General features: G+C 39.2%; 1 protein-coding gene across 2 annotated transcripts in view; it reads right to left on the bottom strand.

The window, feature by feature from the left end:
* LOC137891944 (corticotropin-releasing factor receptor 1-like) overlaps positions 1 to 27891 on the bottom strand; it is a 51884-nt gene that overhangs the window by 17793 nt on the left and 6200 nt on the right. For both annotated transcript variants that reach the window (XM_068736814.1, XM_068736813.1), the window contains exons 3-6: positions 26270 to 26329; positions 25808 to 25933; positions 7418 to 7503; positions 1326 to 1432 (exon numbers count right to left, since the gene is read on the bottom strand). In XM_068736814.1, coding sequence (XP_068592915.1) covers positions 1326 to 1432; positions 7418 to 7503; positions 25808 to 25933; positions 26270 to 26329 — 379 coding nt within the window. The remainder of the gene's footprint in view (positions 1 to 1325; positions 1433 to 7417; positions 7504 to 25807; positions 25934 to 26269; positions 26330 to 27891) is intronic.

Below are 27891 nucleotides of genomic sequence, written 5' to 3'. Positions count from 1 at the left end.
TATCTTTTCTTGCAATGTTTAATTTTATGCATTAAAACACCTGGAACTGAAAACCTGTTTAATAGAATAAGAAACTTGATTATTGTGCACTTATATATGCAGCTAATTTCCATATAAATTAATTTGACCAAACTGAAGCCCTAATAACATAAACCTACAGTATTGTTTCATTATCCAGGAGACTCTTGTGTTTCTATGTTGTATAAATCATTAAAAGAGAACCTTGACATTGGAACGCACAGAGAATTAATATTCAGTTTCACTGTCAGCCAGCAGAAAATGATCCAACTGCCAATTCAGTGTTTTCCAGCCCTCGAAAATCTCTCTCTCTCTCTCTCTCTCTCTCTCTCTCTCTCTCTCTCTCTCTCTCTCTCACACTCCCTCTCTCTCTCACCCCCCTCTCTCTATCTCACCCTCTCTCTCTCTCTCAACCCCCTCTCTCCTCTCTCTCTCTCACCCCCCTCTCTCTATCTCTCTCTCTCACTCCCTCTCTCTCACCCCCTTCTCCTCTCTCCTCTATCTCTCCCTCTCACTCACCCCCCCTCTCTCTATCTCTCCCTCTCTCTCTCACCCTCTTCTCCTCTCTCCTCTCTTTCTCTCTCCTCCCCCTCTCTCTCTCTCCCCTTCTTTACCCCCCCTCTCTACTGTAATCCCTTCCACTCTCTCGTTCCAGTTCCACAACACTGAGCAGGAGTGTCAACCTTTCTCTCCGTCACATTGGCAGAGAGTCAACCTTCCCTTAAATGCTTCTGGATCTCATTAAAAAGTGAAGAAGGTGAGTAATAAATGACAAACTCCTCCACTGAACGGCATTTTTAGCTGCCTCCCTCCTCACACAAACATGGGCTGTGCATGAACGCCGTCCTGCAGAGCTTTTATTTATTATGTCTCGGTGGCCTTTCATGCTTTTCTCACCCACCCCGGGGGGTGAGGGGGGTGTCTCTGGGATCGATAACAGTCCCGGCTGTCGAGGGCGCTAAGACCTTTTCTGTCGTTAACGCTCGGTTTACTCCGGTGTGTCAGAGAAACCCATTCCACCTCCACCGGTTGTCCCAACAGGCCTCCACAACACTGTTTTTGGTTCTTCTTTCCGAGATGGGTTTATTATTCCCATTGGTGTGTGTGTGGGGGGGGGACGTGTCCTAGTTTTTTTGCGGGCGTCTAAACCCCCTTCTTCATCTGCGGGATTGAGATAGGGAAGGTTTCATCCCATGACCAAACGGTTTTTGGATCAGAAACGAGAGGCGCTTTGAAACGAGGGGGATCTGGAGAACACTGACGTTCCTGTCACATGGAGCACGTCGTTGGGATTATCGAACTCTTACCTCAAACACAAGAAGAGGAAGAAGGCGACGAGCAGCGCCACCATGGAGATGCAGTGGCCCAGGAAGTTTATGATGACGGCTATCTGGTAGTGCATCTTGCCTTTTTTCTGCAGGGAGAGAAAGAAACGTTGAATGAGTCTTTTGAGGTTTCTTCTGATTTACAGAAACAATATTCTCAGGATAAGATAAGAGACTTCAAAGACTGAAAACCCTCTTTGGTCTATCTTTCCTCTTTTTTTCCTCTCCACAGATTCCTGCTGTACAACATTTAAAATAAAAAGATGAGTAACAGTGTGTTGGGACTTTTATTTGAAGCTCTGGTTTTTAATTACCATTCCATTATTAACAGCTACACAGTTTATTCAGATTATAAATCTTATGTATTAAACAATACAATATTCTAACATGAAATAATATCAATAAATTGCTACTATTTGTAACTGCTAATCCCCCACAGCCATGGACGGTTAAAATAAAACGGGCCCAGGAAACGCAGACTGAAAGTGATGTTAGTGGGAACTCTACGTTTATTTGTGAATCTGAATTCTTATTTGGCTACACAGGAAATACAGAACCTGTCTGCTTCACCATGCTTTGTGAATGATTAGATTATTTACTAGAGCACAAAAGTCTTCATAAACCTATCTTTGAAAAAAAAGAAGTCTCAAGTACATATCATACATTTGAAGAATTTCAAGTCCTTTCTGTGGTTGATTTTTGTCACTTTTTATCTATTCGTAGTCACTTTTCAGCTTTTTGTGGTTACTGTTTGTCTCCTTTTACCTTTGTGTTTATTTATTTTTCGTCTGTTACAATCATTTTGTGTTTATTTTGTGTCTTTGTGGTTATTTTTTGCATCTTTGTGGTCAACTCTTATGTCTTCATGGTCGTTTTGCATCTCTTTATGCTCACCTTAAGTCTCTTTGCGGTCATTTTGTGTCTCTTTGTGTTTATTTTGTGTCTTTGTGGTTGTGTTTTGTCTCTTTGTGATCATTTTGTGTCTCTTTGTGATCATTTTTTGTCTCTTCATGGTTGTGTTTTGTCTCTTTATGGTTGTTTTGTATCTGTTAGTTTATTTCCCTGATGCTAAATGATAAACAGAGGTTCTGGTCCCGGGGTCCTGGGCCTCTATCTGGATCGGTCCCCATCATGATACTAATAAGCCACCTACCTATCACCTTACTCATCACTCTGGGTGCCAATCAGACCCCCCCCTGGTTTTGAGACATGAATCCTGAGGCTGGTGAACGTGAACACTCTCACGTATAAACTCACTACGTGAGGCCTTGTGCTGCTGCTGCTGAAGGTTTTTACATAAAACTCACACACATCTTCCTCTGACTCGCAGCCTAAGTCTTGTGTCTGTGACTCACATATCCATTGTGATCGGATTTCCCCCACACTGCCGACAGTAATCTATGCTGTAAGTGGATTTATGTAACCTACTGGTGTCTACGCCGAGATTAAACGTGGACATGTTTAATCCCTGAATCTCTCCCACCCTGAAAGACGTCATCTCATTCACTTTATTTTGGTGCAGCAGCTCAAATCTTTAACTCGTTTTAAAGTCTACGGTGGACAAATTGCTCCAAGTAATTCCCTTCTGATGCAGGAATGTGCATTGATATCTGTACGAGGCTTCTTCAATATATACACGGACAGACATTTGTTCTGAGTCCTCATACCTAAAAAAGAAAATAGACTATTTATCGAGGCCCTTCAAAAAAGACTCACATGACCATAACAAGAGTCCTATGAGCATTTTCAAACCGCACGCGCACACAAGCACACACACACACACACACACACACACACTTGGACTGCGCCAGTGTAGCAACTAGTGTGATGTACAATTTTATCCCACAGGTGCAGTTTTCTCCTCTGTTTGCATACTTATTACTTTTGCTCCTGGTCGCACTTTTTTTTTATTACACTCATGAGCCAGATGCGACTTAATTAGATTTTTTTCCCATATTATTACTTATTCATAAACCTTTTTCCACAGTGACCCTAATATGGGTATATTATAATAAAAAAAATTATATTTGCATATATACATTTATTATTATAATATAATATATGTGTACATATATATACACACATATGTATGTAGTTCATATTGCTGTGAAAACATCTCCTTCAAACAGCTGTATTTATTCAAGTTATTTAAAACTTCGCCCAATACTACTTTCTACTGAATGGAGCTTGAACGTATCATAATGCAACCTCTGTTTTTAACCCTGCAGCATTGTGCTGCCCACCGGCTGCTAACCGCTAACGTTAACGTTAACGCTAACGTTAACGTTAACGTTCCTGCTGATTTTAAACAAAGATATGTTGTTCACAATGTAGTGTTATCAGGGGAGAAATAAAAGTGTTTAAACACAGGTGTGTAGTACTAGTTTGCACATGTGCAGTAGGGATCGGTGCAAAGACTTAGAAGCTTTGCTTTTACTGATATCAGTATTAGAAAAACAAATTTTTTATATATTTGAATGTGGAAAAGTTACATCTTATACCTTTAAGTAAAGGTCCTGAATACTTCCTCCACTACTGGATGTAATAGACTGCATATGTTTGTAGTTTTTGTTTTGTCTTCTGGCTGAATCAAATCAAACCAAAACAAAGTGGTTTGTTTAAAGCACACTGAAGCACAGCTCACATTGTGTGAAGCTAATAGAGGCTTCAGTTGTCTGAAGTAGACAAATCATGTGTGGTTTTTTCGTCCTGGGAGTTGCATATTATTTTAAAAACACTAAATATAACTACTAGGACATTTCCCTCTGCGGCAGTATAATGCATTTTTTTTCCACCAAACAAGGAATGTAGATTTCCCATTCCACCTTTTTACATCGGAGACACACCATAAAAGGATCATTCCAAGGGTAGTGTGACAGGAGGGATGATTACAATGATTAGTGACTAGGCATTGAACAATTACTCTTTCGATGTACGAGTGCAGCAATATAGATGTGAAGAAAAAAGTGAATCAGTGCTTTTAACAGACACCGAGAGACTCGGCAGTCCAACACTGGACATAAATCAAGCAAACAGGAGGCGTTAGACTGGATAGCGGAGCTCAGAGAGGATAATATAAGACCCACCCACCACTTGCCTCAGGCCACAAGAGTCAAACCCAAACCTGACTCACTCTCCTTCTGTAGGAAACAGCAAAGACACTTATCGTTTATTTGAGAATATAACCTCCAGCAAGTCCCATAAGGAAAAGAGGATTCTGTTTTCCCCTCAAACAAACTTTCCAATAAGCCTTTGATCCACACGGTTCCTCTTCCCAGCGGGACCGCTGAATAGATCCGGTTCAATACAGGCTGAACTTTTAAAATGGAAGCCACTTCAAACTCCCCCTCCTTTTTTTCTTTTTTTTACCCCGATATCAATCACGCCACCGCTGCCACCTGGTGATTTATATTTCACGGCCATGAAAAGGAAAGAAAAATCAAACACTTTTTAAAAGGTCGGACAGTCTATATCCGTCTTCTGCGAGGGATCGATGGGACATTAGACTGCGAGAGACTCCCGGAAAAAACACAGCTAAATGAAGGGTTTCATTCCACAACATGCTCACAGATCTATAAAGAACAAGTCCACGAGATCTGGTGACCTCATTGGCAGGTTAACATGCCCTCACAGGTAAGACAAAATCCTTTACTTACATTGTTCTTATTGTTAATTAAACCCATGAAAACACCAACATTGAATTGATCCAACAAACCAAAGCCTGATAAAACTATAACATTTGGTTCAAAACATTTATATAACCTTCTTATCTATTACAATATATTTCCCATATTCATATCTGAAATATCTTTTTTTTTAAATATACTTTATTTTCAGATTTTTAAAGCAAATTATAAAACACAAAACACTGACAAAAAGCCAATTCCTTTTCCTATCAATATAAACCCCATTAAAAATAAAAATAAAAAGATCAACCAGTGCATAGAGTGAAACAAAGAGACACTAACACAGTAGTATATCCTTCTGGTGTCAGTGATGTCAGTGATGTATTTTAGATGAGGTTTCCTGACATCTTGTAATACGATTTCAGACACCCCTAAAGTGGACCATACCACCCTTCTTCTTCACGCAAGCCAGTGTGAAGCTAAGCTAGCTGCTATCTAGATTGATAGTAATGTACTTTTTTATCTTCAGAGATTCTGAATTAGATTGTGTCCACACACTAATGGATTTGATTTATCATGAGTGCAAGAGCTCTTACAGATACATTTCAGTCAAAAGTTAATTATTTAAAATATGTACACATTTATGTTTAGTAAGGAGAGAAATAGGACTCTTTAATCGTGCCTTAGCCAGTGATAAAAATAATGGCCGGATTGACTCCCCTATGTGACGTTGTCTCTCTATGAAACCCCACATACTGAGTTAGATACGGAGATCAATACCACCACGTCTGTGTGTTAAAGAGCAAGAGCCAGAAGGCCGTTAGCTTAGCTTAGCATAAATACTAGAAGCAGGTGGAAACAGCTAGCTGTCGAAAACCACAACTTGTCATTTGTTTAAAATTCCGTTGGGTGTGTATTTTCTTTTTCCACTTAGGAAAGAGCCAGGCTAGCTGTTTCCCCCTGCTTCCAGTCTTTATGCTAAGCTAAGCTAATCGCCTCCTGCCTGCAGCTTCATACTCAGCGTACAGACATGAGAGTGGCGTCGATCATCTCATCTAACTCATGGCAAGAAAGTAAACAAGAGCCAATATGATTCCTTTGAATCTATTCGTTTCTTTGGTTGTTGTGAAAAAACGTTAAACGCTCGAAGCAACCGCTAAGGCAAGACAGATTAGTGAAGGAAAGATAAACCGTCAAACAACCATTGACTAACGAGACACAAACATGATATCAGGCTGAATAAACTAAATGGAAATTTAGTCCCGTTGCTGGAAATGCCATCAAATGCATCAAACGTATATTAATCTGAAAATAGTTCCGAAGAAACGCAGGATTCACTGTTTGAATAACGTTTGATAAAAACTACAGTGACCAGCTGTTTTAGGAAATTAATGAGCCTTTTTATTGTATAGTATTGAGAGACTGATATTGTAGTTTTGGTTGTATTTCGTGGGATTCGTTGACAATAACAATAATATAGAAAAAACATCGGCTTCATTCTTTCAATGCAGGTCAAGGAGATCGACAGCTTTGTTTTAAAAAACGGGGAAAAAGAAAACATAACTTAGCTAATTGAACCAGCGCAGAGCAACAATGTTTACGGAAAATAAAAGTGCTTTTAATATTCAGTTCAGTATCAGCAGATGGTCAGATCTTTCTTTCATGTAATTCTATATTTCACATACAATACTTCAAGTGTCGTATCGTCACGACCTTATTTAGGTCATCGTGTTCCGTCTGAAAGCTTTTGTCAATCCTAATTAAAATGAGTGCTCATCACCAGCACATCACAAAGCACCATCCAGGTGGTGGCTGAGAGCATGCATAAATAAACTCCCCAAAAAAAACAACAAACAACAACAACAAAACAGCAGCATGTGACTGGATACCAAACTGAAGCACAGCAGGACCTTAACAGCAGCATCCTGTTGCTTTCAACCGACTGTTTTCTTGCTCTCATCGCCGGAGGACAATGCGGTTTAGAAAAAGAAAAACTCTTGTTGGGGCTGCTGTTTCTTTTGAGGAATTAACTAAATTAAGTCGGGGTTTTTTTTGTGCATTAAAAAGAGAAACAGCTGCAGGTTGATTAGCAGATTTCAGGCTCCCACTTACATACAAACACCAAAGCCAAGATGACAGTAAAGCTGCAGCGGCTGAATTCATTGTGCTCTCGGAGCCTTCAAGTGATGCTGTTGGTGCATTTCACAGCACATTCATAGTATTTCCTTTTGTCTGTAGTGTCAGTTTAAGGCTTCGGGCTTTACAGGGAAACAAACCCTGAATCCACATTTACTATAAATAAACTTTGCGAGCAAACCTGTCGCACTCATCTTCCCCTGCTAACCTCGCTTTTGTTGTTTGTTTTTTTTGATTATGTTTCACGCTTGGAGGGACTCCGTGAAAAGCCTCATTAATCAGGATACATGAGAACACGCTGTGAAGTCTTACCTCCTCGTGAAGTATGGCCTTACACATGGAGTAGTTCCCCTTCAGCGCCCACGTCCCATTCACGAGACAGTTCCTATAAACGTTATCTGCACAGAGAGAAAGACAAGAAACAGGACAAAAAAAATGATTTTTCTCATTCTTACTTCACTTTTTAATAATGTATCCTTGGAAATGTTAAAGATGTGAATTGCTGCTCGATTGGTAGGGGCACTGCGACCTTTCCTGCGTTTGAGACTAATAGGGAGAGATATCATTAGAGGTAGGCCTACAAGCTGTGAGTTTTCACACGTTAGCTGTCAAGACCGTCTACCACCCTCTTCCTCAGCATCGTTATCCTTTTTTACATTAGACGGACGCTTTTTTACCTCCAACGAGCTGCAAACCTGTTTTTCATTTCATTTTTTTTGCAATAAAAACATGTTGACCCACGTTCTCGTCATGTCTCGCTGTCCACAAAAAGATGCACGACATAAAAGATATAAAAGGGTTCTCGTTAGAAACACTTGGGTGTGTTCTAGATGAAACCCTTGGAATATAAAAGCATTCTCTGTAGAACCCAATGGATTGAGTCGAGATGAAACCCTTGGAATATAAAAGGGTTCTCAGTAGAAACCTTTGGGTGAGTTCTAGATGAAACCCTTGGAATATAAAAGGGTTCTCGTTAGAAACCCTTGGGCGGGTTTTAGATAAAACCCTTGGAATATAAAAGGGTTCTCGTTAGAAACCCTTGGGCAGGTTCTAGATAAAACCCTTGGAATATAAAAGGGTTCTCGGTAGAAACCTTTAGGTGGGTTCTAGATAAAACCTTTGGAATATAAAAGCATTCTCTGTAGAACCCAATGGATTGAGTCAAAATGAAACCCTTGGAATATAAAAGGGTTCTCGTTAGAAACCCTTGGTTGAGTTCTAGATAAAACCCTTGGAATATAAAAGGGTTCTCGTTAGAAACCCTTGGTTGAGTTCTAGATAAAACCCTTGGAATATAAAAGGGTTCTCGTTAGAAACCCTTGGGTGGGTTCTAGATAAAACCCTTGGAATATAAAAGGGTTCTCGTTAGAAACCCTTGGATGGGTTCTAGATGAAACCCTTGGAATATAAAAGCATTCTCTGTAGAACCCAATGGATTGAGTCAAGATGAAACCCTTGGAATATAAAAGAACCCTATATATTGTTCTAGTGTATTTCTAAGAGTGTTGGCAAAGTAAGGCAGGTCAGCGAGTATTTCATATTAATGGGAAGTTTTACGTCAAGCTGTGACACAATTAAAAGGCGAATTTATAAAATTCCAATCTTTATTGCCTCCTTTAAATTAAATAAATAAAAAAAGACTCAGACAGAGAACCGGTGATTATTTTCTGTCTAAAAAAAACACAATTTCTGCACATTGCTGGAGAAAGCAGCCCCAGTATTCGGGGTCGGCATGAAGGCTCTGACAAATGATGAGTCAAACTATATTTTTTTCCGTGCGGTCTCGCTCCATCACAACACACATTTCTCGCCACATTCACGGGGACAGAAACAAAATAATCTGTGACAAATTTCACATTTGTCATTTCACATTTATTATTCCTTAAGATGAAGGAAATGAAATCATCAAACAGGACACAGTTGGGTTTGAAACGCCGCAAATGAGGCAATTTAAAGATGAAAGGAGAGATGTCGGAAATATTTTAAAGAAATTCATTTTTTACATCAGCAGCTGTTCTGCAGGTGAGGCGGCCGGAGGTTCGGTTAATTTAAATGATAAGCAAGGATGACATTAAGTCGGTCCTGTATAATAATGGAAGAAAGAAGTTGAAAAGAGAAGGCTGTTTCATCTCCAGACAATCAGCAGTGAGACCGCGTCTTCTTCACTGAGTTATATGGACACATCTGACCCAGAACTCGAGGCGGGTCGACTCGGGTCGTCAGAAACCTTTTCCACTGACGGTTTACAGAACTGGGAGGAGAAAGTGAAGTTTGCTGAGTAGTCGCTGACACAGTTAAAGCTGCAGCAGATTTCTCTGCGAGAGGAAAAGCTGTCAACATCCATCAATAACACAACATTGTAAAAAATGAGGCGCTTGTTTGTGTCTGTTTTCGGGGACAGTTTCTAACTTTGCTCTCAGGTCCAGAGAGCAAAACACAACCCCGTCTTCATACACAGCTAACAGCTAACCTGGTTCCTGACTTTTTGAAACATGAATGTTTTGAAGCAAAAATGACGTTTGAAGAGTGAACATTGGAAAAGGTTAAGATATTTTCTTAATAAGATCTGTGTGACGTCACCCACTCCAACACACACTAATGTAAAAACCTGTGACGGTCATTTTCACTAAGCTTCCAAGAAAGTTGATTATTTTTAATTTTTAATGAGATTTGAAACTTGAATTACACTGAAGATGTGGAATATTTTAAAGTTTGAATGGAGTTTCTAGCTTAAAGTATGACTTAGTGAATACGAGTTGAAAATGTGTTGAAATATCTCACTTCTGAACATTCTGTCCATTTCATTTTTTTTGCACAATTTTCTCGGAAAACGTGGAATATTTCTGGAAGGATATAAATAATAAATGCAGACCACATTGCTAACAGCTTGGGGGTCTGTGTTTACTTCCTGTCAGCTGATGTTATTCACATACAGCTGCAACAGGAAATAAACTGGAACACATCTGGATTGTTTACGCCTGAAAACCGTGAAGTGATCTGTAACCGTGAATGTACTGGTTGAGTTAAACGCTTTGTTGTTTGAATCAACTTTGTACGCTTCCAACATTCACACCCAACAAAAGAAATAAAGCAATTCCTGCCAACAAAACCTAATAAAGATTTATTACAGTGTCGGCTGAAGCTACAACTTATTGCGCCCACTGTTAATACAATATTTCGTAACAAAAAATCTTAAATATATATCTATAAAATGGTGTGAAAGGAGGTAAAGAGTCTCAAATGTCAGACTCACAACAATAATAAGACAATTTTTCTGCTTTACTGATGAACGTTTGAACACAAGGGACTGAGGGCCTGAGACGGAGGCTGTTAATCTTAAATAAATGTTTTAATAATGAGACATTTTGGGCAGGGTAAGAGATGAGATGGGATTGGGTTGCCTGAGGGCAGTAATGTGCAATGAGCTGGGTAAAAATAGCATGTTGACAGTGTAAGGGGACTGTCATCCCCAATCAAGATTACCTAGCTTGTGATATTCCCTAAATCCCAAACGCAATATCCTAGAGAGCTTTAAAATCTGTCTGAGGAGAATTATGTCAAAGTCAAAAGTTCTGTAATGGACTCTTGTTAAATTTTTTGGGATTCATAAAAAGGAGAAGATTAAAGAATACATTTTTCAATTTCAGTCCGTAGACGGCAGTTCACTATCAGCAGCTTTATTTCTCTTGAGAAAAAAAAAATAAAAATCAATTTTCTACTATCAGATTTGTGCGTGACTGAATTTAACGTGCACTGGCAAAAAAAAATCTCCCATATTTCTCAGAGAGCTCCCATAATTCTCTCCTTTTATTCCAATCGAAATGTACATGACACGGCATGACTGGACGACTCTCCTCTGGGTTTTCATGGTCACAAAATAATTTGAATGGATTACTGTCAAAGCAATAAAAGTAACTTTTATTTACAAAAACCAAAGTTCAGCACAAATGTTTAAAGAAATATGTGGAGAAAAAAAAAGCAGAGAAAAACAACCCATAACAGGCGTCACAGCGGAGGTCTTCATGTAGAGCCGAGAGCTTAAAGGTAGAAACGGTGGCGCCTTCAAATCAAGCTGTATGTCCTTGAAATAAATTCTTTCTGGCAGTGGACCACACGGTGATTTATGGCTGCTAAAGCTCTTTATTAAAAAAAGACCATATATATATCAAACATTTTATAGCAAAGACGGGCTGTCACTGAAGATATTTCTTCATGTAATAACCAAATAATCATCTTTATTATTGCATTGTTTGCTGTCTGTTTGGCTGAAACAAGGTGAAAGGAGTTTTACAGCCGAAGCAAATTAAAGGAGAATTTATTAAGGCCCAGACACCATTTCAATACTCGTTACAGCAGCAGTTAGGAGGGCTGCTTGGATTAGAGTCGTCTCCATTTGTTACAGCGCTGCAGAAGGAAAACACTGAAATATGTGGACGACGTCTGAAGATTGAAACTGGAGTAAATGTTCCAGCATTTCTGGTTCTCATGCTACAATGTGAGAATATAGAGGAGGAACGTCGAAGTGCAAAGTCACTCTGGTTCTATCATTTAGAACATTGAGGATATCACATCTCGTAAGACGAATACAAGAAGAAAGAATCTAAATCTGCAAGTTTCTCTTTAAGGAAACAATTTAATTGAGAAACGTGTTTCCCACTTTGTCGAAATATTCCGTAACTGGTTGGAACTCAACTTAACACTGATATATCCACTGACTGTCTTAAAATCCCTTTGACAAAAAGATTGAGATACAATATACTGCTAAATAAATTCCATTTTATAAAAGTCAAGCATGTCTCAGTCACTTCTTGTGAAATTGTTTTGCTGTCAGAATGCATCAGGGAGTTTTACAGCTGCCGCAAATTAAAGTGGATTTAACACAGTGGCAGTGTTATGATTGCTGTCAGTTGTTTCCAGCAGTGGCAAGAATGGAAGACAAAAACTAAGCCTGTTCTCTCGTTGGGTGTTTGTGAGAGGCAAATGTTTACCAGCTGTGACGGCGGTGTTGTTTTCACCTGGTGAGTCGTGAAGGCAACATGTGGTCCAGGAGAGAAGGACTGTAGGAGGAGGGACCACAGAGGAGGACCCTGCTCGGTCTTTATGTCTGTTGACAGAGTTATTGATGTTGCCACGTGCAGCCAAGAAACAGGACTGTAGTCAGTCAGTGGGATCAGAAGCAAGGGCTGAGTTAGAAGAGGGGCGTGGTCAGAGCAAAGGAAGTAGTGGGGTAGGAAGTAGGGAAGGGGTCACTGGTTCCACCTTGATTTATGTCCCTTTAGTTGAAAACAGCTTTGCTTTATTGGTCACATTTCTATTAATATCACCGTTACTATTAATGCTTTTACTATCATTAATATTATATGATATTAGCTGCTGCTGTTATTACTAGTAGTTGTGATTTTTTCATCATTATTATACTTACTGCTCTCATTATATGAATCATTTCTGTCATATGCATTGAATGTGTTGTAACTCTGTTATGTTCATTATGTACACATGACATCTACTGTACTTCTGTCCACCCTGATAGAGGATCTCTCCTCCGTCCCTCTGTATTCCACCCCCATTTCCTGCCTCCTTGCTCTGACCACACCCATCTCCAAACCCCGCCTTTAAGTTAATCTCAACTACACACCTCTAAGGTTTCATCTTCGTCATCATCTTGCACGGTTGTGACGCGATCTCTGAATCTGTCATCAAAAAAATCTGTCCACAAAACGGACGGACAGAAATTGGCGAGGTACTCAAGATCTCCTGTGTTGTAGTTTCTGCTGCAGTCGGTGTCTCCTCGACCTCGTTTTGCTTTAATTAATGATGCGCACACAGTCTCGCAAGGTGAAATAAATATCCGCCACATGCTGTCGTGGATGGCAACAATTTGTGGTTTGCGCTGGAAATACATCTTGGCAAACAACTGAACAACTACTGTGCACATCTTTGTGAAGTCTTATTGGACACCAAAATCCCTCCAAGTATCCGTCCAAATTTAGGATGAATTTTACACTAATTTCCAGGAAATCGGTTTCAGAAAATTATTATTAATGTTTATGTTAATCGCAGAAGAATACGGCGCAATGAGACGATGTCACTAAAAGAGTTTTGGTGAAAACCTCAAACGCATGAAAACCAAGTGGAAAACATGACAGAATTATGATATTTCTGTTTCCTTCATGTATTAATGTGAGGAAGGTTACAGTCTCCTCATCCTTTCAGTGGAAGCCACATGCTTTACGTTATTGTGACTTTTTCTTTTGAATTTACAGCGTTTTTTTAATGCGGAAATCAAAAATAATATAAATTTTACATTCATGTTTATTTATGGATTAAACAAACGAGATACAATGTGTTAATTAGTGAGCTTTAGGGTGCTGGTAGATGGATGTTTTTCACTTTGAAGGAGCCAGGCTAGCTGTTTCCCCCTGCTTCCAGTCTTTATGCTAAGCTAGGCTAAGCACCTCCTGACAGCTATGTTCTTAACGCTGATATCAGTCTTCTCATCTCATTCTGGGAAAGAAAGCCAATAACCGTATGTAAATAAATGTGGAACTATTCCTTTAATGATTGACCTGAGTTGACAGTATTCGTGAGGTTCAGTTGGGACGGAGGTCAGTTTCTTTCTCACTCACTTTATTAAAATGTAGAGAGAGCCCTCTCAGTAGCACATGTCCTGTGAACATTCATACAAAACATGCTGCACGGATTATGTGAAAGTCACATTGTGAAATCTGCTTTTTGCTGCAGGAACATCTCCCCTCAGACTGCAGCGGCTCCACTTTATTAACATTCTCCTGCAGTCTTCTTGCAGGTTGCAGAGGAACGAGCCTCTGGCAGCATCGTAAAATGCCATTTACATCGGTCACGATCTCAAGGTCCCTAAAATATACGGCTGATTTCGTTTAGTGTCGGCTGCCAAGCTGCCTGGTTCACCAAGAGTTCTATATCAACAGCAGACGGGTTTGTCTGTGGAGCGTCTTCAGAATGATCGCAGTGGATGTCATTGCTGTATGCTACATAGTACATATCAGTGTTAATCTTTGCCCAGTGACCGGCCATTGTTGTCTCTGCGTAGGTGTTAAAAACAGAGACTGGCCCGTGCCGGGTGCTAAATCCTCCCTGTGGAAATCGGAGCTCTGGGTGCATGTGGCAACCTTGAGGCTGAAGGATCCTCTTTTTCATTTCATTTCCAAACACTACAGCAAACACACACCGCTGACTAACAAAGATCAGAGGATCCTCTCTGTGGCAAAAAACAAAAAAAAACGCAGAGCACAGCAGAAATTCTGCTGTGATTTTAAGCCCGACACAAGCAAATACGCTGACCCAAATTTCGTCACACTTACTTAGCGCTTTAACACAACGGATCAATGGCTGCAGCTCAGAAGCATCCTCCTCCTCCTCCTCTGTGCATTCTGAGCACAGGTCTAATTAAAACCAGAACCAGCAGGGAAGAGAAAAACATATTATTTGCACTAAATTAGTTTTTTTTTTTGCACAACTGCAGAGCAAAACAGACTGTAAAGATCTGAGCTGAGACACCATGTGTTTACTTGTTTTTGCAGGTCAGCTATTGTTCAGAGCTCACATTCTCTGCAAGGAAGTAAGTGTACAAGGTTTTGCACAGAGATGCAGCAACACTGACAGATCTCACGTTTTATGATCCAATACTTTAATTCTATTTGTGACTATTTGTACTTACAGAGCCTGTTTTAAAACTAGTGAAGCAGTGATGAAGGTTACTCTCTCCTCATCGCTCTACACAGATCTGATGTTTTCATCTCCATTCAGTGGATGTTTAAGTCACATGCTTCACATCCTTTATACTTTTTCAGTCAAATTTCCATCGCTTTTTCTGCACAAATGTCAAATAGTAGAAATTTTACATTAATGTTTATGTATGGAATAAACAAACAAGATACAACGTGTTAATTAGTGAGCTTTAGGGTGCTGGTAGAAGGATGTTTTTCACTTTGAAGGAGTCAGGCTAGCTGTTTCCCGCTGCTTCCAGTCTTTATGCAAAGCTAGGCTAGCCACCTCCTCACTCCAGCTCCGTTGTTAACGCTGATGTCAGTCTTCTCGTCTCATTCTGAAAGAAAGCCAATAACCGTATATAAATAAATGAGGAACTATTCCTTTAATGATTCTTGAAAACCTTGAGTAAGTGAACAGGACGCGTTCAGGCCATGTATTCGTGTGGTTATGCTGGGACGGAGGCCAGTTTCTCAATGTTTCTTGGAAAACTCTCTTTCTCTCTCACTTTATTAAAATGTACAAGGTGCCCTCTCAGTAGCACATGTTCTGTGAACATTCATACATAACACGCTGCAGGGACAATGTGAGAGTCACATTGTTAAATCTGCTTTCTGCTGCAGGAAAAAGTTAATCAGCAGCATCAGTTATGGACGTCCTGACCACGTTTTATGATCCAATATTTGCTTTAAGTTCCTTCATTATAAAACTTAGACATCAAATTTTATGACTGTGTTAAAACTAGTGAGGCAGTTCAGATGTTTGCATAAGATTACTGTTACCTCTGATGTTTTGTTAATGGTCCATATATGACATCAAGAGTTGTGGTTCACCTGAGAAATGTGGGATTTAGTATTTAATATACATTTAGTATTAAATCACAGTGGGGGAAAGAAAGTAAGCACAGTTTCTACAAGTACAACTGAAACTGTTTGTTGATCAATAAATTTGTTATATATTATGATACATAATTAAACTTTTTTTACATATTTTTTAACAATGTAGAGGACTGCTGGTTGGACAAAACAAACATTGTGAAAATTTTACTTTGGAGTTTTTTTTACAGTATGGTATATGGAATAATTTTTGTGCAAACGACAAAACACACAATAACTAATCCTGACGTGAATCAGTCTCTGCCACAGACACATCTATTCACAACAACCTGTTGAATCCTGAGTGTTTCTGAGATGAACCAAACAACTGGCACATTGCTGCAACTTTCCACATCTCCCCCAACACTTCTACACTTGAATAAACGCGGGTTATTCAGGTGAGGAGTCGTACCTGTGTTCTGAAAACATGGAAAACTTTTTTTTGCCACCTCATTTTTATTCAGGAGAACTTCTTAAATTCATCCAAAAAACTTGGAAACTGGAGCAACTCTTGAGACGTCGCGGGCCGTCGACACTCTTGAGCCGGTGCCAGTTTTCACGCTGGGTGTGTGTTCTGGCTCACGTCTGCATGAGACACCTCGAGGGTTTGCAGAGGACGGAGCCTCTGTTTTTCAAGGAGGTCTAAAGAGAATAATCTACTTTCCGTGTCCGACTTACTGCAGGAATAAAAAAACAAAACACACACACACACACACACACACACACACACACACACACACACACACACAAACCAGCTCCTCACATCACTTATACATCTTTCTCTTTTGTCTCTTCTGTCTTTGATGCCCCCCCCCCATTCATGAATTAATATTCGACGAATGCTGCGCACCGCGCTCGAGCTCATTCAACAAAAAGAGAACGCATTGCATTTCTTGTGAGTGAGCAGGAGGGTGAGCCGGGGTGAGGGTTTTGCCACCCCACTGACGGCGAGCACTACTCTAAATAAAAAAAGTACAACCCCCCTCCTCCTCCTCCTCTTCATCCTCTATCCATTCTGACTAGCGCAAGACCAGACAACTCACAGCCAGTCAGTGACACATGCGCACACACACACACACACACACACACACACACACACACACACACACACACACACACACACACACACACTGGCTTCTGTATGAAAATCCGCTGGCCTCCCTCTGGGGACCATTAAGGGGAAAGTCAAGCTTGGCAACAAATGGTGAAGGGGTTTCCGTTTGGAGGGCAAGAGACGTGGTGGAACAACAGAGTTATGCCGAGGCCGAGTCATGAACCCAGAGGAGGGCGTGCAGCGCCACCGGGCACCTGTCACGGACTCGCCGGCTGAGTGGTCTGGACAACGCCCGTCGGAAGTCTGTCCTTCCCCCTCCGTGCATATGTTTGGCAACATGCCGCGATCATCTCAGATGCATCGAGGAGCTTGCGATGATTAGAGTGATTAGTCCTGTGTTGATCGCTCCAATTAGGCTCAGAGTCTCAGCAAGAAGAAGATTAACTCAAGAGCTTTCGATCTTCAGACCAGTTTTTTTTTTTCACTGACTCATTAGTTTTTATTTTCTAGCAATTTTTTTTCTCCTCCCATGTAGAAATGAGGAATTAATGAGAGACGGAGTGAGGTATCTTGACTGTCGAGATCAAAAGACAAAAAGAGAGGTGTGTGTGTGACATTTACACATTTCTCAACACACAAGGTGACAGTGATCAGTAGCAGCACCTCTGGAGCACAAATTGGTCAAAGATGTGTTTAGCAGTACAAACTGAGTAATATGTCTTTCAAAATCTGTCAAAAAATCGTTAATATTTCAGATCGGCCAAGGTTGTGAATTAAATAAAAAAAATGTACATAGAAAGGATACAGTAATACACATTTAATTTTGGCAACATTTCAAAAGTCCCCTTAAATTTGCTTTGACAATTAAATGGAAACATAGTAATTGTTACGGTTGTTGAGTTACGTTTTTTACATTACATTGTCAAGTTACCTTACATTAAGTTCTTACGTTGCATTGTTGCGTTACAGTGTTACGTTGCTAGGTTACAGTGTTATGCTGTATTGTCACTTTGCATTGGTACGTTATGTTACGTTGTTACATTGTTACATTACAACGTTGTTACATTGTTAGGTTACATTGTTAGGTTACGTTGTTAAGTTACATTGTTAGGTTACATTGTTAGGTTACGTTGTAACAGTGCATTGTAATGTTACGTTGCAATGTTACGTTGCAATGTTACATTGTTGCGTTACGTTGTCACATTGTTGCATTGTTAGGTTACGTTGTTAGGCTACGTTAAGTTGTTACTTTGCATTGTTTCGTTACGTTGTCACATAGTTACGTTGTCACATAGTTACGTTGTCACATTGTTACATTGTTAGGTTACGTTGTTAGGCTACGTTGCATTGTTACTTTGCATTGTTTCGTTATGTTGTAACAAAAACCATGGTGTTTTTTTAAGCCTCAACCAAAAGTGTTGTTCCCTAAACCTAAACAGTAATTCCACATTGTTAATGTAAAAGGAAATTATAGTCATGATTTATATTTATTTATTATGATTTAACCCGTGATAGATTGCATATACAGGTCTAGTGTTGGACTTTGTCTGCTTGATGTTTATGTACGAGTGGTAAAAAGGACATTCACCTGTAGCCAGGTTAAAGGGTTAAACAATGATTTACCAAAGGCTAAGATATACAATGACCTTAAACAATGATGGTATACAGTGGTGAGTTTGCAACATGTGCCATTAACCTACAGGTTGGTGGAGAACCTCTGGTCTAAGAGGTGTGAGCTTTGTTTTAAGCACTTACAGTGAATAACTTCTGTCACTAGGTAAATCTCTTTCCAGAATGTGATGCGCAATATATTCCTTAATTGTATCAATACTTACAGGTCAAATTTCACAACGTTAACCACGTGGCATTATTCATTTCTTCAAGCTAATAGGCTGATAGAAACATTTTTATGAAACGTATTTTTGGTTCAGAAACGTCGACATTTAATGTATCCGTTGTTTGCAGAAAAGTAAAATGCCAAAAAAAATTCTGGAGATTGGGTTCTTGTTTTTACTTGCATTTTCTGACTTTTAATAATCATTTTAAAAGGCAATTTAAAGGAACAGTTGGACATTTGATGTCACTCTTATATGTGTCTGTTGATTATTAAGCTACAACCAGCAGCCAATTAGCTTAGCTTAGCACAGAGACTGGAAAGGAGGGCTAACAGCTAGCCTGTCTCTGTTAATTAGCACCAATAAATACACCAGCATGTCTATTAATGAGCTACAGAGGTGCTTTAGATCGTGGTTTCAGTTAAATGCTAATAAACATGTTGTGTCTCAAGTCTCTGCAGACTGTTTCTGAAATAAAGCACAATCTTTCTCTAAACTTTAACAAGCGCTGCTACTGCCTTTATAACATATAATAAAAAGTGTAATAATGTTACAGTAGATATTTTATTGAAAGACTGGATATTTTATGGGGAAAAACAAATTAAATACCTTGTCATAAAATCTTTTGTAACAATGTCTGTAACGTAGTACAAATCCCTTTCTTTTATAAAACAACTTTTAAAAGTTTTTTGTGGTTTCGTTTTGTAAATTTATATTTTCCTACTTGTTTTTAACTTATTAATCTCGCATGTTTGAAGATCTCATTGTCAATTTTGAATTAGCTTTTTTCCCTCTTCTCTGTAAAGCTATACAAATCAAGTTTTATTATTCTTCAACATTTAAAGAATTATGTTTCCTCTAAAACATGTTTACTGTTGCATATTTAATTTATGGGAGATTGTTTTTATGGCGTCTCACCTCTTTTGATTTTCACACTTGTTTCCTGTCAACTCCTTAAAAAGCTTATTAAGTTCATAATTCTGACACAGGACTCAGGTTTTATTCTTTCTATTATTATACTGTGCTAATATGTTTATCTTGGTCTTGACTTGACCTCAATGCATTGAAATGATGGCCAGTGATTTTAAACATCTGTCCTAATATGATCAGTTTGACTCGTTCTGATTCAAAAAGAGTGAAGCCATGTTCACACACTTCTACGGCTCTGAAACTTAAAGGACCAGTGTTGTTGCATTTCAGGACATCTATTGGCAGAAATATAATATAATATTCAGAGCAACATTTCGAATCGTTGTGTTCGTTAGCTTAGAATGAGCCCTTCATATCTACGTAGGGAGCGGGAGGCGGAGTCCGCCATGTTCCACCGTCATGTTCTACGGTAGCCCAGGAAAGACAAACCAAACACTGACTCTAGAAAGAGACTCATGTTTGTAACCATCTAACTTCAGTTGTTCCTAAAGTTTTGCTAATATATATATATATGTATGTATGTATATTATGGAATAGTTTGATGGTTTTGCACTTGACGGCTCACTATACCTCAGTCTTGTAAAAGGAAGGAGTGAGCGGAGAGGTTTCAATTGGTTGCAATCTTCAACCACACTGCTAAAACTACGCGCTGTCCCTTTAAATCAAGGATTTGTCTCGATCTAAATTTGGAATTCCAGCCCGGTTGGCTACCTACTAACCTGATTCGTGGAAGTGCTGTTTCATAGGCTAGTGCTATTCAGGGCATGGACACTAACACACACCACACACACACAATGGATGTCAGCTTTACTTCTGTTCAGCATTTTTAGCATCAGGTTGTATTTTAAGACAACATGTTGGCTGTAACTTCATCAGTCACAAAGACTGAGGCTCAACGCTGCAGTGGTGGAATTTAACAAAGTACATTTACTCACATTCTCTACAGAGGGACGCATCAGAGGCACTTGTACTTTACAAGAGAGTGTGTTCCTTTTCACGCCACTCTCTGCATTTATCTGACAGCTTTAGTTGCTTTACAAATTAGGATTGTTGCACACAAAACATGATGTTTTTTTGTTAATTAGACCCCCAATTATAGAAGTACAGTTGAAATTAATAATCAATTAAAAAACTGACTGAAAATGAATTGGCAACTATTTTGATAACAGTCTAAAAATATTTCATGGTTCCAGATTTCCAGTTTTTTCTTTTAATAATGTTAATAATGTAAATGTATTAGTAATAATGTTAATAATGTAAACTTATTAATAATGTTGATGTATTATTAATACTGTTAATACATTAGTAATAAAGCTTTAAATTGTCATTATATTTTCTTTACAATCAATTTATTAAAGGGAGAAAATAATCAGCAGAGTAATTCATAATGAAAATAATCATTAACTAATACTTCAAAGAAGGCTGAAATAAAATAAAATCCTGTTTTTACATTAATGCATGAGTATGTAATAATCTAGTGATAGATAGACTAGTGAATATATAATAGTAGAACACTTTACCTACATTTCTCTGATTATGCTTCAATGCAGGACTTTAACTTGTATTTTCACAGTGTGGTATTAGTACTCTTATTAAAGTAAAGGATCTGAATTATGTGCAGCTGTTACAGTTTTCTCCTTTAGTAATCTGTTAATGATCTGCTGAAAATAAAGTTTTGAGGGTCCAGATGAGGGCTTAACATTTCTGGGTTCATGACTCGTCATTCTTTCTGAAACTGGAGCAGAAACAAGAATTTGCATCACTCTTCTTCTTCTTCTTCTCAGAATCCAATTTAATTGTAATTGGTTTTCCTTGTCTATAAATCTTATCGTGGATTTGTCTCTTGGCGTTAAGAGTTGATCTGCGGCTGAAATCCGTCCCAGATCTTCTTCCTGCACCAACAACTCGAGACTAAAAAGGGAAGCTGACTTTTGCACTCTGGACTTGAACTCTGCAATAATCTGCCTCTGGATCTGAGGAGCAGCTCCACATCCACTCAGGCTTTTAAGTGCCCACTCTGGACGACCCGCTCTGCACTCGCCTTCCTCTAAAGCCACTTATTATTGTCCTAATACTACTTACCCTACTACTACTACTACTACTTCTTCCTCCATCTTCTTATACATTTCCTTTCCTTATCCTGTTTTCATTTAAAAAATATATTGGTTTCCTTTAATCTTATGTATTGACTGTGGACTTTTAGAGCTGTGTCATCTAATAAAAAAAGGGTTTGTGTAATAAAAAAAAGAAGCTTAAAAACAGATGAAGTGGATCAGCTGTTTACACCATAGCGCCACATAGACACACGGGAATTGATGGCAACCTCGTCTTCTGGTGGCAGTGAATCCGTCACCGATGAAATGGAGCGTAAACTAATTGGTCACAGCCGGTTCAGTCTGTGTCTCCATATTCTTTGGTTACATTGTTTTGTCTTGTGAGGCAATTTTTGAATTTCAACACCTTCCACAAGACGCACAACCCTCTAAACTATCATAAAGAACTGAAACGCTTCCTATAAAGACGGACAACATCGAACATGTGCTGCTGGTTAAAATGCTTGCTGAAGCGAGCAGAGAGGCAGACTGTTGTGGAAAGTACGTTCACGTTTAAGTACTGTACTTAAGTATAATTTTGAGGTACTTATACTTAGGTGCTTCCATTTTTTGCCACTTTATACTACATTTCAGAGGCAAGCATTGTACATTTTAGTGCATATATTTAACAGCTGTCGTAAATCCACAGATTTTAAACAGTAATAAAAACCCATGTGTGGCCCACCCATCAGCTGCTCCACCGCCGCTCACCGAGCTCCATCAGACTCATTTGTGCTGTTTAGTGTTTTCTGAATAACATTATTGTGCTGTGTTCACATTAGGCGTCCTTAACGAAAGAGGAGAGGAACAAACTGCTGCTTTCAAAGTGGTGAATAAAAAAACCCTGGAAGAGAAAAAAAGAAAACTCTTTAAGGTCACTGTGTTTTTCTACCTTTCACAATGAAACTTTTAGCAAATGAAGTGACAGCAAAGCGGCTTCATTAAATGTTTTGCCTTTAGCCTCTTCTGACCTCATCGGTGAAAAAAATATAAAATATTCAAGAGGGATAAATAATAAATTCAGGCTAAAAATACACCTTCAAGTTAAAGCTTCATTTAACTTGACTTCAGGAGCGATATCATGGGGGGGGGGTTTAACATTCAGTTAGTGATTCGGCCCTAAATCTCCATAAAGTAAACACCTTTTTCCACTATTGACCCTCGCTAGTGGAGTCAGCGGATGGGAGGTCTTTGTTAAGGCTTTTAGTCTGCGCTTGAATGGAGATTATGTTAAAATCCTGAAGGTGACGTGAACCTCGCAGTGTCAAATTACTGGTGAGCTGAATTATAACCCGTCTCTCTCTCTCCTCTCTCCTCTCTAGCTCTCTCTCTCTCTCTCTCGTTCCTCTTCTCTCTGTCTCTGTCTCTCTCTCTCGTCTCTCTGTCTCTCTCTCTCTCTCTCTCTCTCTCGCTCCTCTGTCTCTCTCTCTCTCATCTCTGTCTTTCTCTCTCTCTCTCACTCCTCTCTGTATCTCTCTCTCTCTCTCTCTCTCTCTCTCTCTCTCTCTCTCTCTCTCTCTCTCTCTCTCTCTCTCTCTCTCTCTGTCCTCAGGGTCCTGTGGGGGTTTCACACTTTAAATGACCAAGAAACACGTCAGCTTTTATCTCCTAAATGTACTGAATTGTGTTTACTGTGCTGAGCGCCACAGTGCAATAAATGAAAACACGTCACAGACTACTGATCCGTATTTGATCAGAATCATTGACTTTATAAATGATCAGAGTTTTTCAGTCCCCGATGTCAATACCTGGGCTTTGGGTATGAATCTGATGCCATTGTTTAATTAATAATCTTAATACCTCACCCGTGTGGAAGATTAAAATCAAACCACAGCTGAGGCTGACGGTGATGTCGTTAGATCTACGTACAGGTATCTGACCACAGACTGTATATAAGAAGTGGACGTTTGTGGATTTGTTCTGTCCATACTGGGAGAGGGATCCCTCCTCTGTTGCTCTCCCTCAGGTCTCTTCCTCTTTTCTCCCCGTTAAAGGTTTTTTTGGGGGGAGTTTTTCCTGTTCCGATGAGGGTCCTGGGACAGAGGATGTTGTACAGATTGTTAAGCCCTCTGAGGCAAATGTGTAATTTGTGATTTTGGGCTATACAAAATAAATTGAAATTAATTGAATTTTTTGAAGTATCGAGTTCGGCGGTTTCACCTTCGCCATCTTGGATTACAGCCGATGCCATGTTTTTTTTTTGCAAACAGTGAACAGGAAGCAACTATATTTGGACTGAGAAGGAGTGACGTAGAGACACCGTATATACCTCTCTGGTAGAGACCTATCAATCACCGTGTAGCCCCGCCCTAAAGCATACCCTGCTTTATGGTCTGTTATACTCTAAATGGACCATAATGTACTAAATGAACATCATGCTGTATTGAAGAAGACTTGAAACTAGAGATTGAGACCATAAACTCATGTTTACAATGTTTACTGAGGTAATAAATCAAGAGAGAAGTAGAGTCATTTTCTCATAGACTTCTATACAACCAGAGGAGTCGCCCCCTGATGGACATTAGAGAGAATGCAACTTTAACACATAACTTTGGTTGAAGGTGAAGACCTGGAGGTTGCTGCCTGCATCTGGTCATAAACCAAAGTATTGGTATCAAATTAAAATGTGATGACCAAACTCAGAAGGATTCTTCCTCTGGGGAATATCTGAACAAAACAAAGTAGTTGCTGAGATATTTGAGTGGGGAAACAAAGTGGTGGACGACCGATTGCCATTCTTACAGCTTATATGTCTCAACAGGATTTGGAAAAACTTGTCCATGCATTTATCTTCAGTAGACTGGACTACTGTAACGGTGTGTTCACAGGTCTCTGTAAAAAGTCAATCAGAACGCTGCAGCTCAAAGACATCACTCCAGTTCTGAGGTCTTTGCACTGGCTTCCTGTCTAACAAAAAAATCACTTTAAAATCCTGCTGTTGGTTTATAAAGCACTGAATGGTTTAGGGCCAAAATACATCTCTGATCTGCTGCTACCTTATGAACCATCCCGACCCCTCAGGTCGTCTGGGACTACTTTCTGTTCCCAGAATCAGGACTAAACACGGAGAAGCAGCGTTCAGTTTTTCTGCACCACATATCTGGAACAAAGTCCCAGAAAGCTGCAGGTCTGCTGAGACCCTCAGCTCCTTTAAATCCAAACTGAAGACGTTTCTGTTTGCTGCTGCCTTTGATTGAACCACATTTAAGGATTTTAATCAATTTCTGCATTTTACTACTGTATTTTATTTCTTAAACTGCACTGCACTGTTTTTAGCTTTTTAGTGTTTTAATGACTGTTTTTAATGTTTCAATGAATGTTCCTAATTGTTTTTAAATCTCCTTTTCTTTTGCATTATGTTTTGATGCTTTTAATGGTTTTATGTGAAGCACTTTGAATTGCCTTGTTGTTGAAATGTGCTATACAAATAAACTTGCCTTGCCTTGCCTTGCTTATAAGAAAACATTTGAGAACAGATTTCTTTTCAGAAGAGAACACCAGACATGCAATTTAGAGAGCAGATCTGTTTGCTGCAGCAATTAACTTTCAGTTGTACTTTAAGAGTTAAGACCTTTAAAGAAACTCTGGTGCAGAGGAGTTCAGGTAGAGTTCGACACCAGAGCAGAAATCTAAACCACTTCACTTACTTAAAGAAAAAGCACAAAAATCTGATCTCTCAAACATCTACAGAAACACTTTGCATCGAAATGGGTCCGATTATTTGGCTATATGGTCCAGATCAAGTATTCAGAAGTAGTATTGACTAGTTAGGAAAAATTAAGAATAAACACCAGTAAATTTATCTCTTGTTTCGATCGTTTTAACAGCCTTAAGCATCTCAGACAGCCGCGATTTACACCTCATACACACAACATTTTCTCACAGCGGGTCATCTTGTCTTCAGTGCATCAAGCTCCTTTCTTCTTTCTTTCTGCTATATTATCTGCAGCGGTCCTACTTTGTGAACACATGTTGTTTTCTACACTTTTCTCTCGCTAATTTGTATGCTCATGCTAATTTCTTTGTGTGCGCAATTACATAAACAGGATTTGCCCAGGGGGAAGACGAGTAAGGGTGGAGGGAGGTTGGGGGTGACATCAAACTAAATCTGTCTTTTGAATCTATTGTTTCTTGTTTAGCTGCAGGAGCTTTGACGCGGGAGGACTTACTGGTGGTGTTGTATCTGACGCCGTAGAACATCTCCGGACAGGGTCGCGACACCGTCTGGCCCGCGCCGCTCCTGGGCCAGCAGGTGCCAATGCCATCGATGGAGGTGTCACAGTAGAGTCCCGAGCCTGCAGCGCGAGGACAGCAATGTCAGGCACAGACCGTACAGTACATTCCCGGCATTGGCTTGGGACTACATATAGCCACGGTGGAATCCTGACAACGCTCCAACGGTAAATTGTTGGGGATGGAACAATGTGTTTGTGCACGGGATTTAATGATTACTCCTGAGTGTTGTCTCCAAATCTATTTCCAGCATTGACTTTGATGTTAGCGTCTATAATCTGAAATCAGATCAAACATATTCCCCCCCTGGAGTGTTCCACAACAATCTCTGCTTTGTAGTAGCGCTGCATTGAATCAGTTTCACACATTGTGAACAGAGGGAATGTGTTTCGACTCACCGCTCCACTGACCTGTGGCGTTACTCAGGGTTTGGTTCCAGGTGGAGGCCAGCGACTGTACTGCAAAATCCAGAGGGAAAGACATTCATCAATAACCTCAATCTTTGTTTGCACACTTCAGAGGACGGCTAAGGAAATCTTATTACATCCAGATTAACGGCTACAAAGGGTGCGCATTAAAGGGCAACGGTAAACACTGGTGACAGACCTTTCCTCCAGCAATAATGGGATGGTAGCAGCAAATATGAATGTAGACGTGCCCCGAGGGTAAGGCTATTATTTCTGCAATAACTTGAGAAGATTTAGATTTTTTTTTTTTTAAAGATCAGGAGATAAGGATGTTCTGCTGGAGAATAGTTGACGCAGATATATTTAAACATATGAGAAAAATAAATGAATGAAAGAAAAATCTAAAATGAGAACAGATTAGTTTGAGAATTGATCCTCACCAGAAACATTTTGTTCACTCAAATGCTTGTAAGTCAACAAATATTTAAGTATTATTGACAAAGACATTAACCAAGTAATTCTTCCTCTAACCATGAATGTAAATGAAGCACTCCACCATAGCTTTAAATACAGAATATGTGAAGTGTGGATGTGTTTAAAAGCACAATAGTTACAGTTACAAAAGTAATGTAACAGGTAATAAAGTTCTTGGTGGGTAGACCAGCACTATTACTGACAAACAAACATTTAGTTAATTTTTTTTACTCCCATCACACCTCAGTCGTTGCTGGGGCTGGCTATCATTTCAGAATTTGCAGTATTGTTGGTAATACAAAAGAGCTTCAATACCAATAGGAAAACATGTTATTTTCATGTACAAAATAATAATACATTGTGTTATTATGTTGAGTTGTTACATTGTGTTATGTTGACTTGTTACGTTGTGTTATTGTGTTGAGTTGTTACATTGTGTTATTATGTTGCATTGTTACATTGTGTTATGTTAAGTTGTTACGTTGTGTTATTGTGTTGAGTCGTTACATTGTGTTTTTATGTTGAGTTGATACGTTGTGTTATTATTTTGAATTGTTACATTGTGTTATTATGTTGAGTTGTTACATTGTGTTATTGTGTTGAGTTGTTACATTGTGTGATGTTGAGTTGTTACATTGTGTTATTATGTTAAGTTGTTACATTGTTTTATTATGTTAAGTTGTTACGTTGTGTTATTATGTTAAGTTCTTACATTGTTTTATTATGTTAAGTTGTTACGTTGTGTTATTGTGTTAAGTTCTTACATTGTTTTATTATGTTAAGTTGTTACGTTGTGTTATTGTGTTGAGTCGTTACATTGTGTGATGTTGAGTTGTTACATTGTGTTATTATGTTAAGTTGTTACGTTGTGTTATTGTGTTGAGTCGTTACATTGTGTTTTTATGTTGAGTTGATACGTTGTGTGTGTGTGTGTGTGTGTGTGTGTGTGTGTGTGTGTGTGTGTGTGTGCTCTCTGGGTGTGTGCTGCGGTTTACAGTGTTTAATAACCAGTTATTACTGTACATGTGAGGTCTACATGGAGGCGCGCTAATAATTTTTTCCAATCAACACAAGGACAGAGTTGTGAATGGAAAAGGCTTGAAATCAATTTGCTCACAGCGGAGCGACTGGAAACACAA

The sequence above is a fragment of the Cebidichthys violaceus genome, unplaced genomic scaffold, assembly GCF_023349555.1.
Source record: "Cebidichthys violaceus isolate CVI_PGR_0920_01 unplaced genomic scaffold, fCebVio1.0.p SCAF_72, whole genome shotgun sequence".
Taxonomy (NCBI): domain Eukaryota; kingdom Metazoa; phylum Chordata; class Actinopteri; order Perciformes; family Stichaeidae; genus Cebidichthys; species Cebidichthys violaceus.
This window is presented reverse-complemented; position numbering and strand designations above follow the sequence as displayed.